At 47.5% G+C, this 18,340-nt stretch overlaps 2 protein-coding genes across 5 annotated transcripts; one reads left to right on the top strand and one right to left on the bottom strand.

Moving 5' to 3' along the window:
* Nucleotides 1-1,009: 1,009 nt before the first annotated feature.
* LOC133916485 (uncharacterized) lies at nucleotides 1,010-5,361 on the bottom strand. Its single transcript, XM_062360168.1, has 3 exons — nucleotides 3,593-5,361; nucleotides 3,295-3,487; nucleotides 1,010-1,290 (listed from the first exon to the last, which is right to left on the bottom strand). The coding sequence occupies exons 1-3, from the start codon at nucleotides 5,086-5,088 to the stop codon at nucleotides 1,096-1,098; spliced, it is 1,884 nt and encodes a 627-aa protein (XP_062216152.1). The 5' UTR covers nucleotides 5,089-5,361; the 3' UTR covers nucleotides 1,010-1,095.
* An 8,410-nt stretch (nucleotides 5,362-13,771) lies between these two features.
* Nucleotides 13,772-17,611, top strand: LOC133916484 (myosin-binding protein 2-like). Of its 4 annotated transcripts, none has more exons than XR_009909505.1 (5): nucleotides 13,773-15,029; nucleotides 15,109-15,267; nucleotides 15,384-16,741; nucleotides 16,929-17,013; nucleotides 17,113-17,611. XR_009909505.1 is itself a non-coding variant. In XM_062360167.1 (4 exons), exons 1-3 carry the CDS (start codon nucleotides 13,994-13,996, stop codon nucleotides 16,718-16,720), a joined length of 2,529 nt encoding a protein of 842 aa, XP_062216151.1. In that variant the 5' UTR covers nucleotides 13,772-13,993; the 3' UTR covers nucleotides 16,721-16,741; nucleotides 17,113-17,611. The 4 variants fall into 4 exon arrangements, 2 of the variants coding, with proteins under 2 accessions (XP_062216151.1, XP_062216150.1); XR_009909506.1 differs by having other exon boundaries at nucleotides 15,384-16,838; XM_062360167.1 differs by lacking the exon at nucleotides 16,929-17,013 and having other exon boundaries at nucleotides 13,772-15,029; nucleotides 15,387-16,741.
* Nucleotides 17,612-18,340: the final 729 nt, after the last annotated feature.

Here is an 18,340-nt window from a genome sequence, read left to right as displayed (position 1 = left end):
GACGAAGAAGAAAGATGCAAGTATGCCATAAATATGGCAAAATAGATTTTCCATGCTCACCTTCTGGGAGAGGCTTTCGTGCCTTATGTGCTTTTGATTGCTCAATGGAGATCACATTGCTAGTAACATATTACAATGGATTGCATAAAGTAGAAAGTAGATAGAGAAATTAAGAGAATGAAAATCTTGTATTCATTGATCAACAGTGATGTACATATACATAGGGGATGAAGGGATGGCAAGACACCTATTGAGTATGTCGGTTGCCCCCAACAGGTGTCTCTATATTTATAACTGCTAATTACATGATAATTGAGTACTATTATTTACAACATGTGTGAAGACCATCTGAGGTTAGTTGGACCTGCCAAATCTCCTTACGAATGAAATTGTACTTCCTGTTTTGGCTGGCAATTTCCCAGTCAGTACTTTGCTGCAAATGCAGTGATTATTTTGTTCCTTAATTAATCCTCTTGTAGTTTTCTGAAAGCCCTGTAATTAGTTGATCTGTTTACATTACTATCCTGCAGTACCTTAGGTTGGTCGTGACTCAAACGCCACGATAAGTTCATGCTGACGATCGCCTGTTATCTCATAAATATGGGCTCCCATGTAGAGCCTAGGTGTGTGGGTGATGCAATGATGTGAGTGCGTCATCATTGCAATCGTACAAGGAGTAGGGCCAGGCCAATGCGTGAGTGCGGTGTGCACTCGGACTGAAATTCCCGGCCTGCCGACGTGAATTGGGCCGGAAATTGAGTTTCGCAATCAAGTAAGTAGATTTGAATTGCGCCGGGAATTGAGCTTCCCAGACAAGTAAATAAATTTACAGATGCGCTGAATGAGGTGTCGGAAACTAATAAATTTACAAAAAAATATCTTTATATACAAGAGTTATCGGAAACTCAGATAAAAGGGTTATCGAAAAATGACAAATTAAAAAAAATGTGGAGGCTCGAAATATACAGAGAGAATGAGGGATAGAAAGAGAGATATGAGGAGCGGCCAGTAGTCAAGTATAAAAATGAGTAACTTTGTATTATGTGTAGGATAAAGCACAGTGGTCATGTTACAGAGAAGAAGAAAAAAGAACTGCTACAAACTTCTCTGGGTGGCAATGCCGTTGAGCTCTGGGACTTTTTCTTGGCTACCTTGAATAAGAACACATCTTTTAGGGTTGGAGAGCAGGAGCTGTTGCATGTCCTTCGGGAGGACACTGAATGCTGCTTGGAGGTCACCCTTTAGTTTCTGGCATGCTGGTATTGAATCAGCACTTCCTTTTTCAGAGCTCTGGAGGGGCCGAAGAATAAGAATAACAAATAAAATTAGGACCTCCGCTGGATAATGTCTATAGAACATAGATAACTGAATGGCAGAACAGGGATTTTGAGCAAGGTAAGTGTAGAAGATATTCCTTTGACCTCGAATTTTCTAAATGCTATATACCATTAAGAAATGTCATGCCCATTTCTGGTGCAACAAACTCTAGTTGCTGGTGTAACCAATGACGGAAAATAGGTACTAGACATAAAAACCTCAGATTGTGTAAAGCTGTAAATCATAAACATTAAACCCCACTGATCAATGTAAATTCAGAAAATTACCAAACTAACTTTTGTTCAAAGAAAATAAACCAATGCAGTTATATGATTTTAGCAATTAGTCAGTTAGAGTATTCCATCTGGCATTCAATATGGAACGATACTAATGATTAATGAAGATTTCATACAGTACAATAGGCACTGAGACAATAACCAACATGTTTCTGTTGTTCTTCAAACAAATATTATTAGCTCGAAAGATACAACAAATATTCAAGCTGTATTAATATTATAGAGGACCAGATTTCTCGAAGATATGGCAGTCAGAAAAGAATGAATTGTTTCAATACGGTGTCAAAGTCTCCACTATTTTAAGTACAGATGTTCCACCAATCTTTAAGTATGGAAGAGAAGGGGTATCCGTAGTCAAACTAATAGAAAGATGGCAGACTGGCACCAAACAAATCTTATGCTCTTGTTTGAAGGATGGTAGCATGAAGTTTCCATTTGATCAGCACTGAGCAATCAAGTTACTCTTATGGCAGCTAGCAAAAGCACTTCTAGTATTTATTTTTCTTTATATAAGAAGCCAATCCAACACGGTTAGTGACAGTCATCTACTCATTCTAAGAACTTCACTCATGCTCATTTTAAGATTCTGTGGCAAGCCAAATAAATACATGATCCGAATCTTTTCCAAAGAGAGCTTCTGAGTATTAGGGCATTTCAGCCCTACGCTGCTGATAAGTAAACAACAAGATTATTCTCAAATCTCAATTCATTATTGCAAGAGATCATTTCAGAACTTTCAATTCCTAGAGTTCATGAATCAGGCTATCAGATATATCGTAGGATGCCTCTTATCTCACCGACTGGAGTTGATTCTAAATCCAACTTAAGTGGTCCCCATAAAAGAAAGTCTGAGTTGGACAGCTGAGTCTTATGTATGTTTCGTATTAAGATAAGATTGAAGTCTTAGGTGGCAAAATTCTCTATATAAACACTCATTTTTTAATTTTTCTTTGTTATTTGACATGTTGGGTTCTGGCTGTTCTTGGTTGTCATAACAACATAGAACCTGTAAGGATGATCAGACTTAAAGTTCCACATCTTACTGCTGAATAAACGCCTCAATCTTGTAATGCTATCATTTGTTAAGAATTGCAAAATTTAGTACCTATGTTGCACGGTACGGGGATACGGGGATACGACATTTTTAGAAAACAGCAATACGAGGATACGGGCATGTTTATTAAGAAAAAGAAAAGAAAAAAGAATTAGATGTATGGGTTGCCATTTTAGGACCCATCCGCCCCATCCAGCAGCCCATCTACAACCCTACCTAATACCCTCTCTCCACCCGTCCGTCGCTCCTCACCCGCTCACCCCGCCGCCTCTCCTCCCCACACCGCCTCTCCTCCTGCTAGCTCCAGCCGCCGCCTCCGCCTCCACCTCCTCACCCTTGCCTCCACGGCAGAGAGGAAGGGCCATACCAGCGGCGGACAGTAAGGGGTGGCGGTGGCATGGTGAGCTTGTCCTCCTCTTTGCTGCGGTGGAGAGGAGGGGCGGCGGCGGCGCGGCACGCCTGTGCTCCTCTCTTCTGCTGGGGCGGCGGCGAGGAGGGGCAGCGGCGGATCCGCGTATCCCCATACTGTACACGTCCTAGACGGCGATACGGCACATGTGGGACGTATCCGTACAACGTAGCTTAGTATATTAGATTTTAAAAAATGTGAATAAATAAGGAAGTTACCTTCATCTCTCTAAGAAGATAACGCTCAACAGCATTAAAAGAATCAATCTTCTCCAATTCGGACATCTTTGACATTAGCTTTTCAATGTCAACATTCATGCGAGCCTGCCTCCAGAGCCTCTGCTGTTCTTGCTCTGCAGCAGCACGTCTTTGCCGGAACCAAGGCATGAAGTTGGGGCCTTCCAAGAATCTCCTGTTAAAGATGAAAAGGTAAGTCATGCTGCCAGTAATTCAAAGAAGGAACCTAATAAGTTGTATGACCAAAAAAAAAAAAAAAAAAAAAATCCGGCTTACTTACCTATATAGGTCCAACCAATTGGACCTCATCCTTTTGGACAAAAATTTCCCTGGACCTCTAGCAGCCAAACCATTGACAAACTCATCCGCATGAAATGGTGGTAGTAATGGTGGATCAACAAAAGGAGAACTCCCTTCCGATGGTGTTGTGGTTCTCAGATACGGCCCAAAAGGTGCAAGAAAGTTGGTTGTCAACTCCAAGAAATGCCGCCGCAATATCTCATTGTTGACTACTGACACGGACTCCTCAATCCTAAGTGACACGCGCGCATCAATAAGCCTATTTAGAACAGAAGTGTCTGGCTTTGTGGTTGGCGCATATGTGCTCCATAGTGCCTCTTTGCGCTCCGTCATAAGAGAAAGAGGGCCTTCTCTTCTCAGTTTGATGGAATTCAGTAGGCTAGTAGGGGAGAACTTATTGATTGCAAGTTTGTCAAGCTTGAGCTTCCCGGGCGTTCCATTGGCTCCATTCCCCGGCGATTGGCCACCGACTGGGAGCACCCTAGTGGAATTTGGATTCGGGCTTCCAACGGACACAACATTGGGGACACTCTTAAGACTCTTCAAGAAAAACAAGTTGGTCACGCCAAGCAACATCGGAGGGAACACCTCGCCTTCTGCAAGCGCGTTCAAGCGAGCAAAGTCCGGATCATGGATGGTGAAGTACGGCCGGAAGTCCACGCTATACAAGAGCGGAGCAACAAGGCTAACAAGTCCAGCCACAGCCTCCGAGCACTGAGCTGGGGACGGCGCCACAACCAGCACGGGCTCGCCCACTACCATGAGCTCCCAGAGCGTCCATAGGTGGAGGAGCAGGCCGCGGAACGCGGCAAACAGGTCCGCATCGTGGAAGAGCCCGTACGGCACCGAGGAGTTCGCTGGCAGCAGCGCGGGCGGCGGGCTGGGGTCGTCGGCCGCGGGCGGGAGGTGCACACGCAGCGCGGCGCTGCCGATTGGGAGCTCCATGGGGCGCCCCGGCGCCGGCGCGGGCCACGCGGCGACGTGAGACGCCACCATGGACAGCGCGCTGGGGCCGACGTCGAAGCAGAGCGGGCCGAGGATCTGCAGCAGGAGGCGGAAGAGCGAGGAGTAGGGCGCGTGGGAGAGTATAACGACGGACTTCTGCTCGCCGCCGCGGGGGAGGCGCTCGTCCTGGCGCTGGCGGTTGAAGACGAAGCCGTAGAGGAAGGCGCGGCGCGGGGAGGACGGGTCCGGGACGCGGAAGGAGAAGAGGGAGTCGTGGACGGAGGAGCGGTGGCGCGGGAGGTGGTGGGACATGGAGTCTGGGAAGGAGGAGAAGGCGACGAGGCGGTCGAGGCCGCCGTGCGCCAGCGCGTCGGGTGGGAAGCATGCCTCCACCAGCTGTCCGCGCTCCAGATCGAACCGGATGACGCAGAAGGCCCGCGCCCACTGCGCCAGCGCCGCAGGGTCGGACGCCGCCGCGTCCGCGTCCGCGTCCGCCCCGCCCCGCGGCGAGACGGACGGGATCCGGTTCATCCCCGCGGCCTTTGGGGCACCGAAAAAGTGGGGGTTTGGAGAGGAGCGGCCCCGGCCGAATTGGGGGGGTTGGACTTGGGAGGCGACGCCGCGGCGGGCGTCAGCACGGAGCCGCAGGAGTGGCGGGCGGACGGGCGGGGAGCGGAAGGGGGAAAAGGGAGAGAGGCCGCAGCCGGATCGGGCGGGCGATGTCGGCCGGTCTGGCTGGCTGGGTTCGGGCGGGTGGTGCGGTGTTTTCTCGGTGGTGGCCCGGTGCTGCCTTGCCTTGCCTGCCTGCCTGGTGGTGGGTGTGGGTGGGTGTTACAGCCGCGCGGGGCTGGATCGGCGTGCGCGCAGGAGGACCGTGCTCGTGTAACAATTTGGTCCTTTTCAATTTTTTTACAAATAGACCCTTGTCAAACGAATTCAAAATATGAACCATCTATGTGGTGGCATGACCTTTAGCGTCGTAGGTATATACTTCGGCGTCTGTATATGCCACTTAGGATCCGATATGGTCATTCAATTTGATGTTGCAAAATACGGTGCCAGGCGCATTAGCATCATGGTAACATAACACGATGTCACGCCCTAGACAATAAAAGTCGAACCCGCTCTTGCCTTCCTCCTCTCTCTCCTTTTCCCACCCTTCCTGCTGACTTCCGAGTTCAAATAGAGCTGAGCTTCTCTCAATCTCCTCTCTCTCGAGTTGCCTCTCCACTCCCTAAATTCACATATCCCTACGGACTGAGCCCCTTGTTTCAAGAGGGTTCGGATCCTTAAAGTAACTTCTCTCAATTTCTCTAATTATGTCAGGTGCGGTTACACCCTTAATTCAAGGTGCCACGACGCTAACACGTACGGGCACGATGCTAAATGACAAGGCGCCGTGGTTTGGCACTCATCACCCATTACATATTGGATCTTACATGGCACATATACGGTGCTAAAGTAAATGGCGTCGTGACATGTACCAATGGCACCAAACTAAATGGCGCCATGTCATGGTGCCACACAAAAGGTTCAATCTTGGGATTCGTTTTTAAGGGTCTATTTGTCAAAAAAATATAGAAGGGCTAAATTGCAAAAAAAATCACGTTGGATCTTGTCCAGAGGCTCAGCCGAGGAAGCAGTTTTGTTTGTTTTGAATCCAAAGGAAATAATTGGAGGAATCCTATTTTGTTTGGCTGGGAGTTCTCCAGGTACGTTTCAGACTTTCAGCCGAAAACTATGATGTGTCAATGTCAATGTCCAGACAAGTAGCTGACATATGGGCCTGAATCTATATATCAATGATTTTCAACACATTCTACAATACTATACTGCAGAGAGGATCCGTGTCCCTATGTCGAAAGGGGAGTGTTTGATAAGTTGGCATCGTTTGGTGCAAAACGAAGCCAGAAAAGACGTGCTTTCTACTGCTTCATAGGATGAGGGCGAGAATGTTTGATAAATTATCCCCTTTTCAAGCGGTGTTCACCTTCATTTATGTCTGCGCTAAACTTACTTTCTTTGCTTCCATCAACAGTTCTAGTAGCAGCACTAACATCTGCACGAGACATATGCTGGAATGCCGCCCCTGTGCCTGGGTGACATGGTCGACCAAATCACATACACGCCATGCTGCTACAAGTGGAACTAGGGGCGTATTGGATATTGCACATCCAGGTCTGAGATTTTTTTAGAAGAAGATAAAATAGCCTAAATAGCAAATCCCTACTGGTTCATCCAAGTTGTTGCATGTCCTATAGCTCAATCGAAAAACGCCAAGTCCTAGAAGATAAGAGAGACAATTGACACTAAACAAGGTACGATGTTTATGGGTGCCTTTAGCTGTCTAAATCCGGATCAAATTCTCCTCTGAAACTACCTATTGGAGAGCCAAACATTCAAAGTCAAAACAATTCTAGTCTAAACGCTTCTCGGAAACGGCCGAATCAGCGAAAACCTATAAGGCCATTTCGGCCGTTTCTGCGCCAGATTGCCCTTCGGTTCCCAGCTAACAAGATGCCTCAAGGCCATTTTCAACCTCTTTTCCCTATAGGTTTAGACCTTTAAAAGGCTCCAAAAAATCTATTAATTTTATTGTAGATTCTATAGTCCATAAGCAACTTATTTTAACTATTTGCACTTAAAAAGCCTAAACAGAATCCAAATTAAAAGTCATTAAAGTTGATTGTTTTTGCACCTTCCATCAATTTTTAGATCTTAAAAGTGATTCCCAAAAATTAGTAAAAATTCGTCAGTATTCATATTAATCAATATATTAATTTCTAAAATTATCTCTAGATCTAAGTTATATTATGAAATTTCAAATTTCTTCACGTCTCACTTTTCATGAATTTGATCAATTCCAATTAAATTCAAATGCATGCAACAATTGATCAAAAATATCAGATGTGATGCTCATGATGTATATGTATGTCAATTGTTGTTATTGCAATGTTGTTATTAAAAAAACCAAAAAAACAACATATCAGCAAGGGCAAGGTGGTCAATTACATTATCATTCTTTCTTTGAAGAAATTGAATTCAGACTGCTCGTCAAGCAGTTTTTAAAGGTTTCTCTGATTCAATAGAGAAATATTTTCGGTGAAAACTTGGAACTAAAATGTTTCTAATATCTAGATTCCTTGCACGTTTCTATACTACTTTACCTGAAAATCTAACTTGGAAAAGGTGAGACAGGGGTCGATCCTAGGGTCAAACCCGGGTGAGCAGCGTGCACACCTTGCTACGCTAGCCACCTGAGCAGCGTCCAATTCTCCCGTTCTAGTATGTTACAATCACAGCAGTGGAACTCCTAGTTTGAACATGATTAGAAGAAAAAAAAACTGTGGTGATGCTCTATATGAAGTAAACCCGCTGCAAAGGACAACACCGGAATCGATCTCCGCATTTCGAGTGCATCGCTGGAATGATGCCTGGTTCGTAACAAACCCCCTGATATGACACACTTTTCTTGACCTCTTGAGCAATCTGGTCACGTCGCCCACCGCTTTCCGGTGTTTGCTTCAAGCAAGTCATTTGATCTCCGTCCTGCAACACCGCCTCTTCCTTGAACTGCAGCTTTCGCAGAATCAATGTGGCTACCTCTCACAGCTGCTTCGCTCCGTAGTCCACACCGCACACTGGTAGCTGTAGCTCTCAGAACTGGCTAAAAAAACTGGGAAAAGATGGCCGGTGGGGCGGACCTGCGTGGCGCTGTGGCTGTCGGGCGGACGTCCCGAAATGGGGCTGCCAAAAGTGGTGTCGGGTCGGTGGCGGGTGGGGGCACCACGGCCGCGCAATCAACTCCCACCTTCCGGCCCCGCTCCCCCCTTCTCTCGCCTGGTCCACTCGCGCTAGGCCACTCCAGTCGCCCATTTTGTCATCCATCGACGACTCTCGCGTGCTACTACAACGGATCAAATCGTTCCCATCACTTCGTACGTCCTCCCGTTCACCCAGCATCTTACTGTTGGCGTTAGCGACAGCAGTCTTATCACCCGTCCAAATTGCGTAGCTCTGAACTAGAGCTTTTTCTCTGCTGCTGCTAGCCAAAGTTTACAAATATGCTTTACCTTAAAAACCGCTCGGTGGCGGTAATTGCGGTAACCAAACAGTAATTTAGTAGAATTTGGTAGAAACTGATCGAATTTTGCCAATTTTTTAAATTTTAAATTTAAGTTTGATCGGTAACCGCTTGGTTTATAAAAGCAGTGCGGACCGAATCATCCGGTAACCACGATAAACGAGCGGTTACCGACGATATTTGTAACCCTACTACTAGCCTACTACTGCACCTGTTCGTTGTTCCACTTCCATATGGGGATCCATACTCACGGCTAAGAGTATCTCCGATCGGTTTCTTAAATTTGCCTTCCTATTCTTCTAAATAAGCAGCTTTCTATTTAAATTTTCTTTTTATTTTTTAATGTGCTCTAATCAATTCTTTAAATTTAGCTCTATATATTCCACAGTATTAGGCATAGGTAAGCTTCTCCTACCTCCAGCCTCCTCCTACCCCCATCGTCTGCCAACCTCCTCCCTATCAGTAGTGACCAATCCCCGCACTCCCGTAATCACACTCTTCTAGTCGCACGGGCATGTAGCCTCTGTTAGCACGACCGAGGCGTAGCGCGGCCCTCGCGCGCTACATGGATGTTGTCGACCCCCTCGTTGCCACATTCACGACGTGCCTCCTCTGTCAGACTCTCGACCTTGGCCTCGCCTCCCCCTTGAATGCTGATGAGGCACTCCTCCACACTATCGATAAATCAGGAACCGGAGGTCCTCGAGTCCCGAGGCCAGGCCAGCAATCCGCCACGTGGCACCTTCCCGCGGGTTTCATCTCCGCGACGGACGAAAAAGACTAAGTCCCGGGAGAGGGCGCTCGGGGCCATAAACAGTGCTCCCCGAGTACCCGGGTTCCCCGATGATCTGCGAAGACTAAGTGACCGAGAAGAGAGTGCTCGGGGAGGTGAACAGTGACCCCCGAGCACCCAAGTCCCCCGACAACCAGGAGAGCCGAGTACCGAAAAGGGTGTACCCGGGGCTGCGAACAGTGGCCCCCCGGGCACCCAGGTACCCCGAGGACCCAAGGAAGGTAGTTCCGGGAGAGAGTGCTCGGGGCTGTGAGCAACGGCCCCCGAGCACTCGGTTCCCCGAGGACCCGAACAATCAATTCCGGGAGAGAGTGCTTGGGGCCATAAACAGTAGCCCCCGAGCACTCGGTTCCCCGAGGACCAAAAGAGGGCGTTCTCGGGAGAGAGTGCTCGGGGAGGTAAACAGTGACCCCCGAGCACTCGGTTCCCCGACGGCCCAAGAAGTCTCCCGTCGGTGGCCCCCACAGAGGTGTCAGCCTGTGAAAGGCCCGATGCTGCATTTAAGAGCGCGCGTGGCCTGACACCTCCAACTGCTCCCGCCACGCTCGGTGTCAGTCCCTGTCACATTCTGGCAGAAGGGCGTGGGGACATTTAATGCACGGGTCCCATCCCATGTCATCCGGCTCGCCTCGGGATAGCGTCGCAAAGCCCAAGGCGCCCCGTCTGCCGCCCTGCTGTGGCAAGCGTACAAGACAGAACGGGCACGCCGGGCCGCTCTGCGGCTGCCCGGTAGGCCCTCTCCACGGCGCCCGTTGCCATCGCCATTATGGCGACCGAAGGCCGGGCGGGGGGCGCGTTTTCAACCCCCCCCCCCCCGTCACTTCGCGCAGAGGCCATGATGACTCTCTTTCCATTTATGGCGCCTTGGAACTCGTTCCCTCCCTTTCGGGGCACGCTATCGCCGGCGGGTGTTTAAAGCTTCCGGCAGGCACGGACAAAGACAATGGAGATAGACAAGTTGAAGCAAGACAAGGTGAATCTCAGTGAACCAAGAACAGAGAAGAACATCTTCGTAGAAGCATAGAAGCTGAGACCACCGAAGAACAAGGAGCCCGAAGCTCTAGGATAGACAAACATTCTTGTAACCAGCACATTCCTTAGAGACATTCTCAAGGCATTTATAGCATCCACACAGGAGTAGGGTGTTATACGCAGTGCGGCCCGAACCTGTCTAAAATCCCTCCAATGCATTTACTGCATTCTGCATTAGATCATTCCGCACCACCTGCCATTGCATTCATATCAATTTATTTCTCCAGCAAACATATTCAGAATTATCCCCCCGGCCGAATCTCTAAAAGGGATTCCTCAGGATCCCTACGATAGGAGTTAACCCTCCGACACACACCATCTCCAGACCATTGGTACGCATGCTTGCCTGCCGCTCGAGGCGGCGGGCAACACGCAAGAGGTCCAAACAGGCTACCAAGTGGGATGCGAGCACAAGCAGGGCAAGCACGAATGGGTAGGCAGCGAGCATGAATGAGCAGGCAACACGCAGGAGTGCGAATATAGGCTCCCTCTCTCCCACCACTCTTTTTCTCTCTCTCTCCCACCTCTCTCTCAAATCCGGCCAAACGATCTCCTCTGACCACAAATTGACCGAAATTGGAAGGGGAGGGAGGGGAACTAACCTGTGGTGACGGGAAGGGACGACTTCGTGCTGATGGTTGCTCGATAGCGAGCCTCTCCCGCTCACTAGATGTGGCGAGTGACACCGGCCGGATAGCGAGTCCCTAAAAGTAGCGAAGCAGATAGCAAGCTGGTTGGAAAGCTATTTTGGAGTGTTTTGCTAAAAAATAGGATAGAGAGTTGGATAAAAGTTTGATGGGAGTTACACTTATGCTTGTGTTTTTAGTTTGTGGATGGGTTCTCGGATGATCATAGTCTAACGTTAGCATGCTCTTTGCAGGGAGGGTAACTTTAGTACTGAAAATATATCTAATCACATTCGTTCTACTAGATGGGAAAATTACCGGAATGCACTTTAGTTGATGGGTGCTTCGATAAAATATCATATCTGTGTTAATGACATGTGGGACCATCTATTTCAATGACATGAGAACAGTGTGGCATTTCAGTGAAGCGTGATCAACTAAAGTGTATTTCTACAAATCTCTCCTACTAGGTAGTGCAGCACGACCGAGCCATTAAGGGTCTACATGGAATGTACTATTCTAAAAATATAGGAATAAAGAAATTATAGGATTGGAAGTGTCTAGCAATTCCAATCCTACAACATCAAATGTATGCAACATAGGAAAAATATATGAATTAAAAAAGAGAGATAAACTCAAAGTATTTATTTCATGAGGTTAGATATCATGCTAGAAATCATCTAAAATTTAAATAGAACAAACAATTCCATAGAAATTTCCCCATAATAGTATTTCCTATAGGATTCAATTTTTTTACAACTCCTCCATATCTTTGTTCCAAAGGGGCTTGAATGTCTGAAACTTTATGCCAAAGGACTTGTAATAGTTGATCCCACTTCGTGTCTACGGGCTCCAGCTCTACAAATGCATTCATGCAGCCTTACTGGTTCTTGAAAGGGCCGGCCTCCCTCCTCTATCATAATGTTTTTTCAGTACTTTTTAAGGGAAAATGTGATGTTTTCCCTTTCCGATCAAACAAATAACCTGAATTAGCAACCAAATCAAAATGTGAATCTCCACGATCATTTAGCTGTCTGTATTTTCTTACAATGCAAAATACAACAAGCCACGTCTTGTTGGTAATGCACTGCCTACCGACCAGTGCTCGCACTAAAATCCTCTGCATTAAGGTGAACGTGCACTGTCCAATAAAAAACGGAGAGCTCAGATCCGATGCTACAATAACCTGTGAACAGTAAATTACGATGCACAGCGTACAGCATCGCTGTTGCTACAGTATATGCTACAGCAACAGCGATTAGTTAATACAGGCTACTGTAGCTGTTGCTTTATTACAATATTTACACAGTGATCCTATGCATTAATCACAATTAAAACAGAAGATCCGGGTCCCCAGTGCACCACTACGAGCATCGGATTCTTCTGCTGCTGCTGGTTCCGATGTTAAAGTCAAAGCGTCTTCTATTATCCCGGACCCTTTTTTCCCAGTCGATGATTATTACCTCACAAATCAAGCATGCGTGGTTACCTGTAGACTAGGGCCAGAAAACAGCCAGCTCGGCTCGTTTGAGCCTGACCTGTTTATATAACGAGAGAAAATTCAGTTTAGCTCGGTTTGTTTGGCTCGCGAGTGAGCTCGTTTGGTTCGGAAGTAGCTCGTTTTTTAAAAAAAAGGAGCAACTCGTTACTAGAATAAAAAAATTATAAATATTATAAAAAACGCATCGATAAAATCACACAACAGTAGCAATGACATCTACAAGTATAGTACTTCTTTGCATAATTTAATTAGAGGTATAACCGCTATAAGTTAAATCTCTTCTGAATATTTTTTAAACTCACATGCAACACAACAGTAGACATATCCTCATATATATGTTCTGCTACTGGAACAAATCATTTTTAAAAAATATATGAAACAATATTCTCCACACATGTCTATACATACGAAGCCTGAAGGAATGATTGATGCGAGAAGAAAAAAGATAAGAGTTGCATTGTAATAAAGAATTGACCAATAGAAAACCAAATAGATTAAAGAGGAGCCTCTACATCGAAGATAAAGATGACCAATAAATAAACTGATAACCACAGTAAAAGAGAGCGATATAATGCAAACAATAACCTTAACTCGTTTAGCTCACGAGCTGTCTCGTTATCTAAACAAACTAAAACTCTAGCTTGAGCCAGACACAAGCTGAACTAACTCATAAGCTTTTAGCTTTTCGTCCCTACTGTTGATAGGCCATTTCATTGCCACCAAGCCTTGGGTGTCGAATTATTCTCTTGGTACGCGCTTGTTGATTTTTGAGTCTTTATCAATCCGCTAGATTCTATGCACGGGCGTGTTCACCACTTAGTTGTGTCTGGTTTTCGGGACGAGGTTCGGTAAACCTGCATCTTATAAGTAGATAGAGAGAAAACAAGTTAAATAAAGTTATATTTATTAAAAAATATTTAATTAGTTATATTTATCTGAACAAGTTAAACGATAAATACAGATAACTAAATATATTTTTTATAAAATTATAATATCTATCGTCTATACAAGATTCGGACCACCAACACAGCTTGCTTACGCAGAACATGCTTCGTCACCTTGGCCGGTGCATCGTTTCCAATTACCCGGCGCCCACCGGCCCCCACCTGACGCGAAAAATCACGGCTTTTTCTTTGTTCATGGGGTCCAACGGCCGGACCTTTCTCACTCGAAAGGTGAAGGCGAGAAGAAGCTTCACAACAACTCGTCATCCTACCAACACGGCAACCCTCCCCTGCCATCTCATTCCATCTCCGCTTTTGCAGGTCGCGACTCGCAAGCATTCCACACACTTTCCTCTGGTCTAGCTCGGCGCCAAGATCCCAATCACGCCGAGACCAAGCAAGATCGCGGTTGTCCATGCCGCGGGCGTAGGAGTTGAGGAGGAGAGCGCGGGAGACATGGCGGCGGCGGGCAAGCTGGCGGCCGCACTCCACCGGAGGACGCACAGGGTCACGCCCGCGCTGGCGTACGCAGTCCTGGAGTGGGTCCTCATCGCGCTGCTCCTGATCAACGGTCTGCTCGCCTACGCCATCGCGAGGTTCGCGGCCTACTTTGGGCTCACGCCGCCATGCCTCCTCTGCTCCCGTGTCGACCGCCTCATTCAGGCGGACGGTGGCGAGGCCGGCGGCGCGCGGTGGCTGAGGGACGTCTTCTGCGGCGCCCACGCCGCGGAGATCTCCGCGCTGGGGTACTGCCTCCACCACCGGCGGCTCGCCGAGTCCAGGCAGATGTGCGAGGGCTGCCTGTCTATGTGGAAGGAGATGAAAAACGAAGCAGGGGAGAAGAGCGACATGGCGTGTTCTTGCTGCGAAGCTGTTGTCCGAACTTCCTTGCGCGAGCTGGAGGATACGAGGGAAGACCATGTTGAGGAGAAGATAACCGAGGAAGAAGAAGAAGACCAAGGCTACGTTCTGTTGGCTCAAGAAGACCATGACGAGGAAGAGGAGCAGGACGAGGTAGAAATGCAAGAGCAGCGAAATCAGTTGGAGGGCCAGGAACAACTACAGGACGAGAAGGTGGCTGCTGTTGAGGATGAGTCCTTGAAAGTCATGGCTCAGGTCGAAGAGAGCGCGCTTGAGGACGACCGGCTGGTGCCGGTGGTGGCGCTCGATGAGATGACGATCGCCGATGATTCGGGTTTGCATCGGCATGTTGAAGAGGAGGAGGAGGTCATGAATCGTGCAGATGATGAGCAGGATTCGTGGGACGTCGATATCCGAGTAGTTCTGGAGGAGAAGAGGATGTTGGATTCTTCGGTTGCAACGCCGGCTGATGTGATCGAGGACTCTGTTGTGCCCATCAGCCCCATCCCTCGACCAGAGACTGTAACAAGCCCATCTGATCCTAACGAGAATTTCATTCCCCAAGATGGTAAAGATACTGTTGAAATTGGAGAGTCCACAGCTGAAGAAGAACACATTGTTGTGCCTCAAGGTACTCTTCGTATGTTTCTCATATCCTGTTCCATTTCTTATCGGTTAGGATATATCCCATCTCATGGTTTTGTCTTCAGTCACAGAAGAAGTTCCTGAGGATGACAACAGAGATGCAGAGGTGGACACGAACTGTGAGGCATCATCGGCGCTTGAGGAGCCGGCTGCTCCATCGGCGGCTCCAGACGACCAGCCATCGCCATTGGAAAGTCTCCATGATGCAGCCCCAACTGAGCAAGGTAGTACAGTGATTAAACACTACTCCTACTTCACATATAATTTTCCCCCACTGAGATGTTCTTGATACTTGCGCTTTTGTCGAACTAAAATTAATTTTTAACTTTTGTTGGATTAGAAGCAAGTGAAGCCGAACAGGAGGTGGTGACCGACACCGCGAGATTAGACCACCTACCAAATCGACAGGACGAGGCCGAAGAAGACAAGGCACCTGAGACACCAACGTACGGCGGCGCTATACAACGCTCGGACAGAATGTTTTTGCTCGAGCGGAAACGGTCGTTGTCGCTATCCTTGGACGGAAGCGTGGCAAGCGAGATGGAAGGTGGCGAGCCTTCCTCCGTGGATCAGCTAAATTCGGCGCTGCAAGCCGAGCGGAAGGCGCTCGGCGCGCTGTATGCCGAGCTGGAGGAAGAGCGGAACGCCGCCGCCATCGCGACCAACCAGACGATGGCGATGATCAACAGGCTGCAGGAGGAGAAGGCGGCGATGCAGATGGAGGCGCTGCAGTACCAGCGGATGATGGAGGAGCAGTCGGAGTACGACCAGGAGGCGCTGCAGCTGCTGAACGAGCTGGTCACCAAGCGGGAGAGGGAGAAGCAGGAGCTGGAGAGGGAGCTCGAGCTGTACAGGCAGAAGGCGCAGCACTACGAGGATAAGGCGAGGAGGAGAATGGCGAGCTTCAAGGCCAATGGTGTCAGCCCCAATGGCGGTGGCACTTCTGCATCGTCCAGCGGTGAGGATAGCGACGAGCACTCCGACGACTACTGCGAGCTCGGCGAGTCTCCGGACGGCGGCAACCTTCAGAGCACGTCCGGTGCTGCTCTTAGCCCCATGACGGGTCAGGACGGCACGAGGCATCTAGTGGCTTTGGATGATTCCTTGACGTACTTCGAGATGGAGAGGCTCTCCATCCTGGAGGAACTCAAGATGCTGGAGGAGAGGCTCTTTACATTGGAAGACGACGACATCAACACCACCAATGCGGCCGCTGGCCATTCCTCCGATGATTTCGACTTGTCGGCGGATGGTCTCCGGTCTCCCGAGTCTGGTTTCACCGGTGACAAGGCAAAGTTTGGAGGCAAGACTTCTATCTGTAGGGGGAAGAGTCTTCTGCCTCTCTTTGACGCAGTATGCGATGAGAACTGTGATCAGACGCCATCTGCAACGGTAGGAGGAGAGGCAAAAGCCGATGATTCGACGACAAAGTCGGTTTCTGTTCTTGCAAAAGAGCAAGAGAGGCTGGCAATAATAGAGGAGGTTGATCATGTGTATGAAAGATTGGAAGCACTGGAGGCCGACAAGGAATTCCTAAGGCACTGCATCAAGTCCCTGAAGAAAGGAGACAAGGGCATGGACCTTCTTCAGGAGATCTTGCAGCATCTTCGCGATCTCCGCAATGTGGACCTTCACGTTAAGAATGCTGGTGATGCCCTTGCTGCAAATTCAGCATAGCAGATGCCCGCTATACATGTGGTAATATTCTGCTCCTGCAATTTCCCTTTTCTTGTTTACTTTGCAATGGATGGGTGAAGAACATTCACACTGTTAGCACACAGTTATCAAAGAGCTTGTAAGTTACAGCCTTGATGTTTACCATTATGAACTTCTTTTAAGAAAAGTACACGATTATGATTTAACACCAAGCGAAACCGATATGCAGGCAAGAATACACACCTTAAAACAGATGGCTTCTGTTATAACTTTTGGAAGGCACTCCGAATAGTGAGTGTTGAAAAACAATCGTAGTATGTTATCAACATCGTATCTCCCTTGAATGCTTTCAGATAGTTGCATTACTTTGGTTGTTACCAACAATAACGTCATCAAACAATTATGCTTTGCAGATTATCTCAGCTTGATATGGATTGAGTTGATCGGACTTGGAGAGTCGATTGGAATGATCCAAAGTACTGCATTGGTGATGGTTCCTTTGCAAGATAATGGCTAATTTTAAGGGAGGTTCTGCTCATTTTGCCTGTGGGCCCGAAGCAAGCCTCCGTTTTGTGCTGGTACAGCACTGCCTGTTTTTATGTTGTGGTGGTTGTAGGAATCATTAGGCCTTCCAAAGCTGCACAAAGCTGAATCATGGTGCCAGCTTCTGAGGTATGCACGACTGATGAAAACAAAAGAAAAAGGTTAGTCTGAGTGGAGATGTGGAGTTTTTTTAATCTGTGTTTTCCCCCTTCTTTTGCTTAGCTTTCAGATTTGTTTGTGCTGAGCTAGGGGGTGTTCATGTATTTGTTGTACTTTTTTATGAGGTTGTAGCTTGTATGGTTGGTACGTGCAATTTGATCCTTGTTTATAGCCAGATTTATGATGAAAGAAAGCCTCTTTAAGATGGAATCCCATTGTACGAACCATGATCCTCCATTCCTTGGTGTTTCTGCTTCAAGTTTAATCCTAAGCTCCCATCCGGATTGTAAGGAAGGTTTTGAGGTTAGTATGCCTTTATGATAGCACGGCAGACTGAACCTGTTCATTGTTCAATGATGCTGGCCTTGAGCTGTCCTGACTCATCAGGACCTCAGCTCGTTTAAAGCGAAGCCCTGCCGATGGACGCCACGGCCGATTGATGCAATAATACAGACTTCTGGGTTGTAGATATGGGTATAATTGGATCGGACACGGATGTGTATCGCTGATCCTACATAATATATCATATTCAGATACGGATAGTGCCGAACAGTGTGGATACGGATATCGGTCATTCTATATTTGCTTTGGACCCCTTCGAGTGGTCGAATAGATAGAAATTTTTTACTTCATTTGTATCCTCACACATCGTATTATACAGTATAGAGATGCAATCAGAGTGAGCATAGCCAGAGAGTAATTGATGAGATGTAAAAATAAAAACATTTTGTATTATCTGTATATAGATATATGATAACCTATTTATATATTATCATATTTTCAATGAAATCACAATAGGTTTTCTCGTAATATCTAACATTCGGATACTTTAGATATCAGATCGGATATAAACGAATAGTGTCGGACATGAATACCGGTGTGACGCCTGTTATTCTCCTCCCTTCTTATCTCTCTGTCCCGTGGGCCCTGTCATCATCC

This window comes from Phragmites australis, chromosome 4 (genome assembly GCF_958298935.1).
Source record: "Phragmites australis chromosome 4, lpPhrAust1.1, whole genome shotgun sequence".
Classification (NCBI taxonomy): Eukaryota; Viridiplantae; Streptophyta; class Magnoliopsida; order Poales; family Poaceae; genus Phragmites; species Phragmites australis.
Note: the sequence above shows the minus strand (reverse complement) of the source record. Positions and strands in the feature narration are given on the sequence as shown.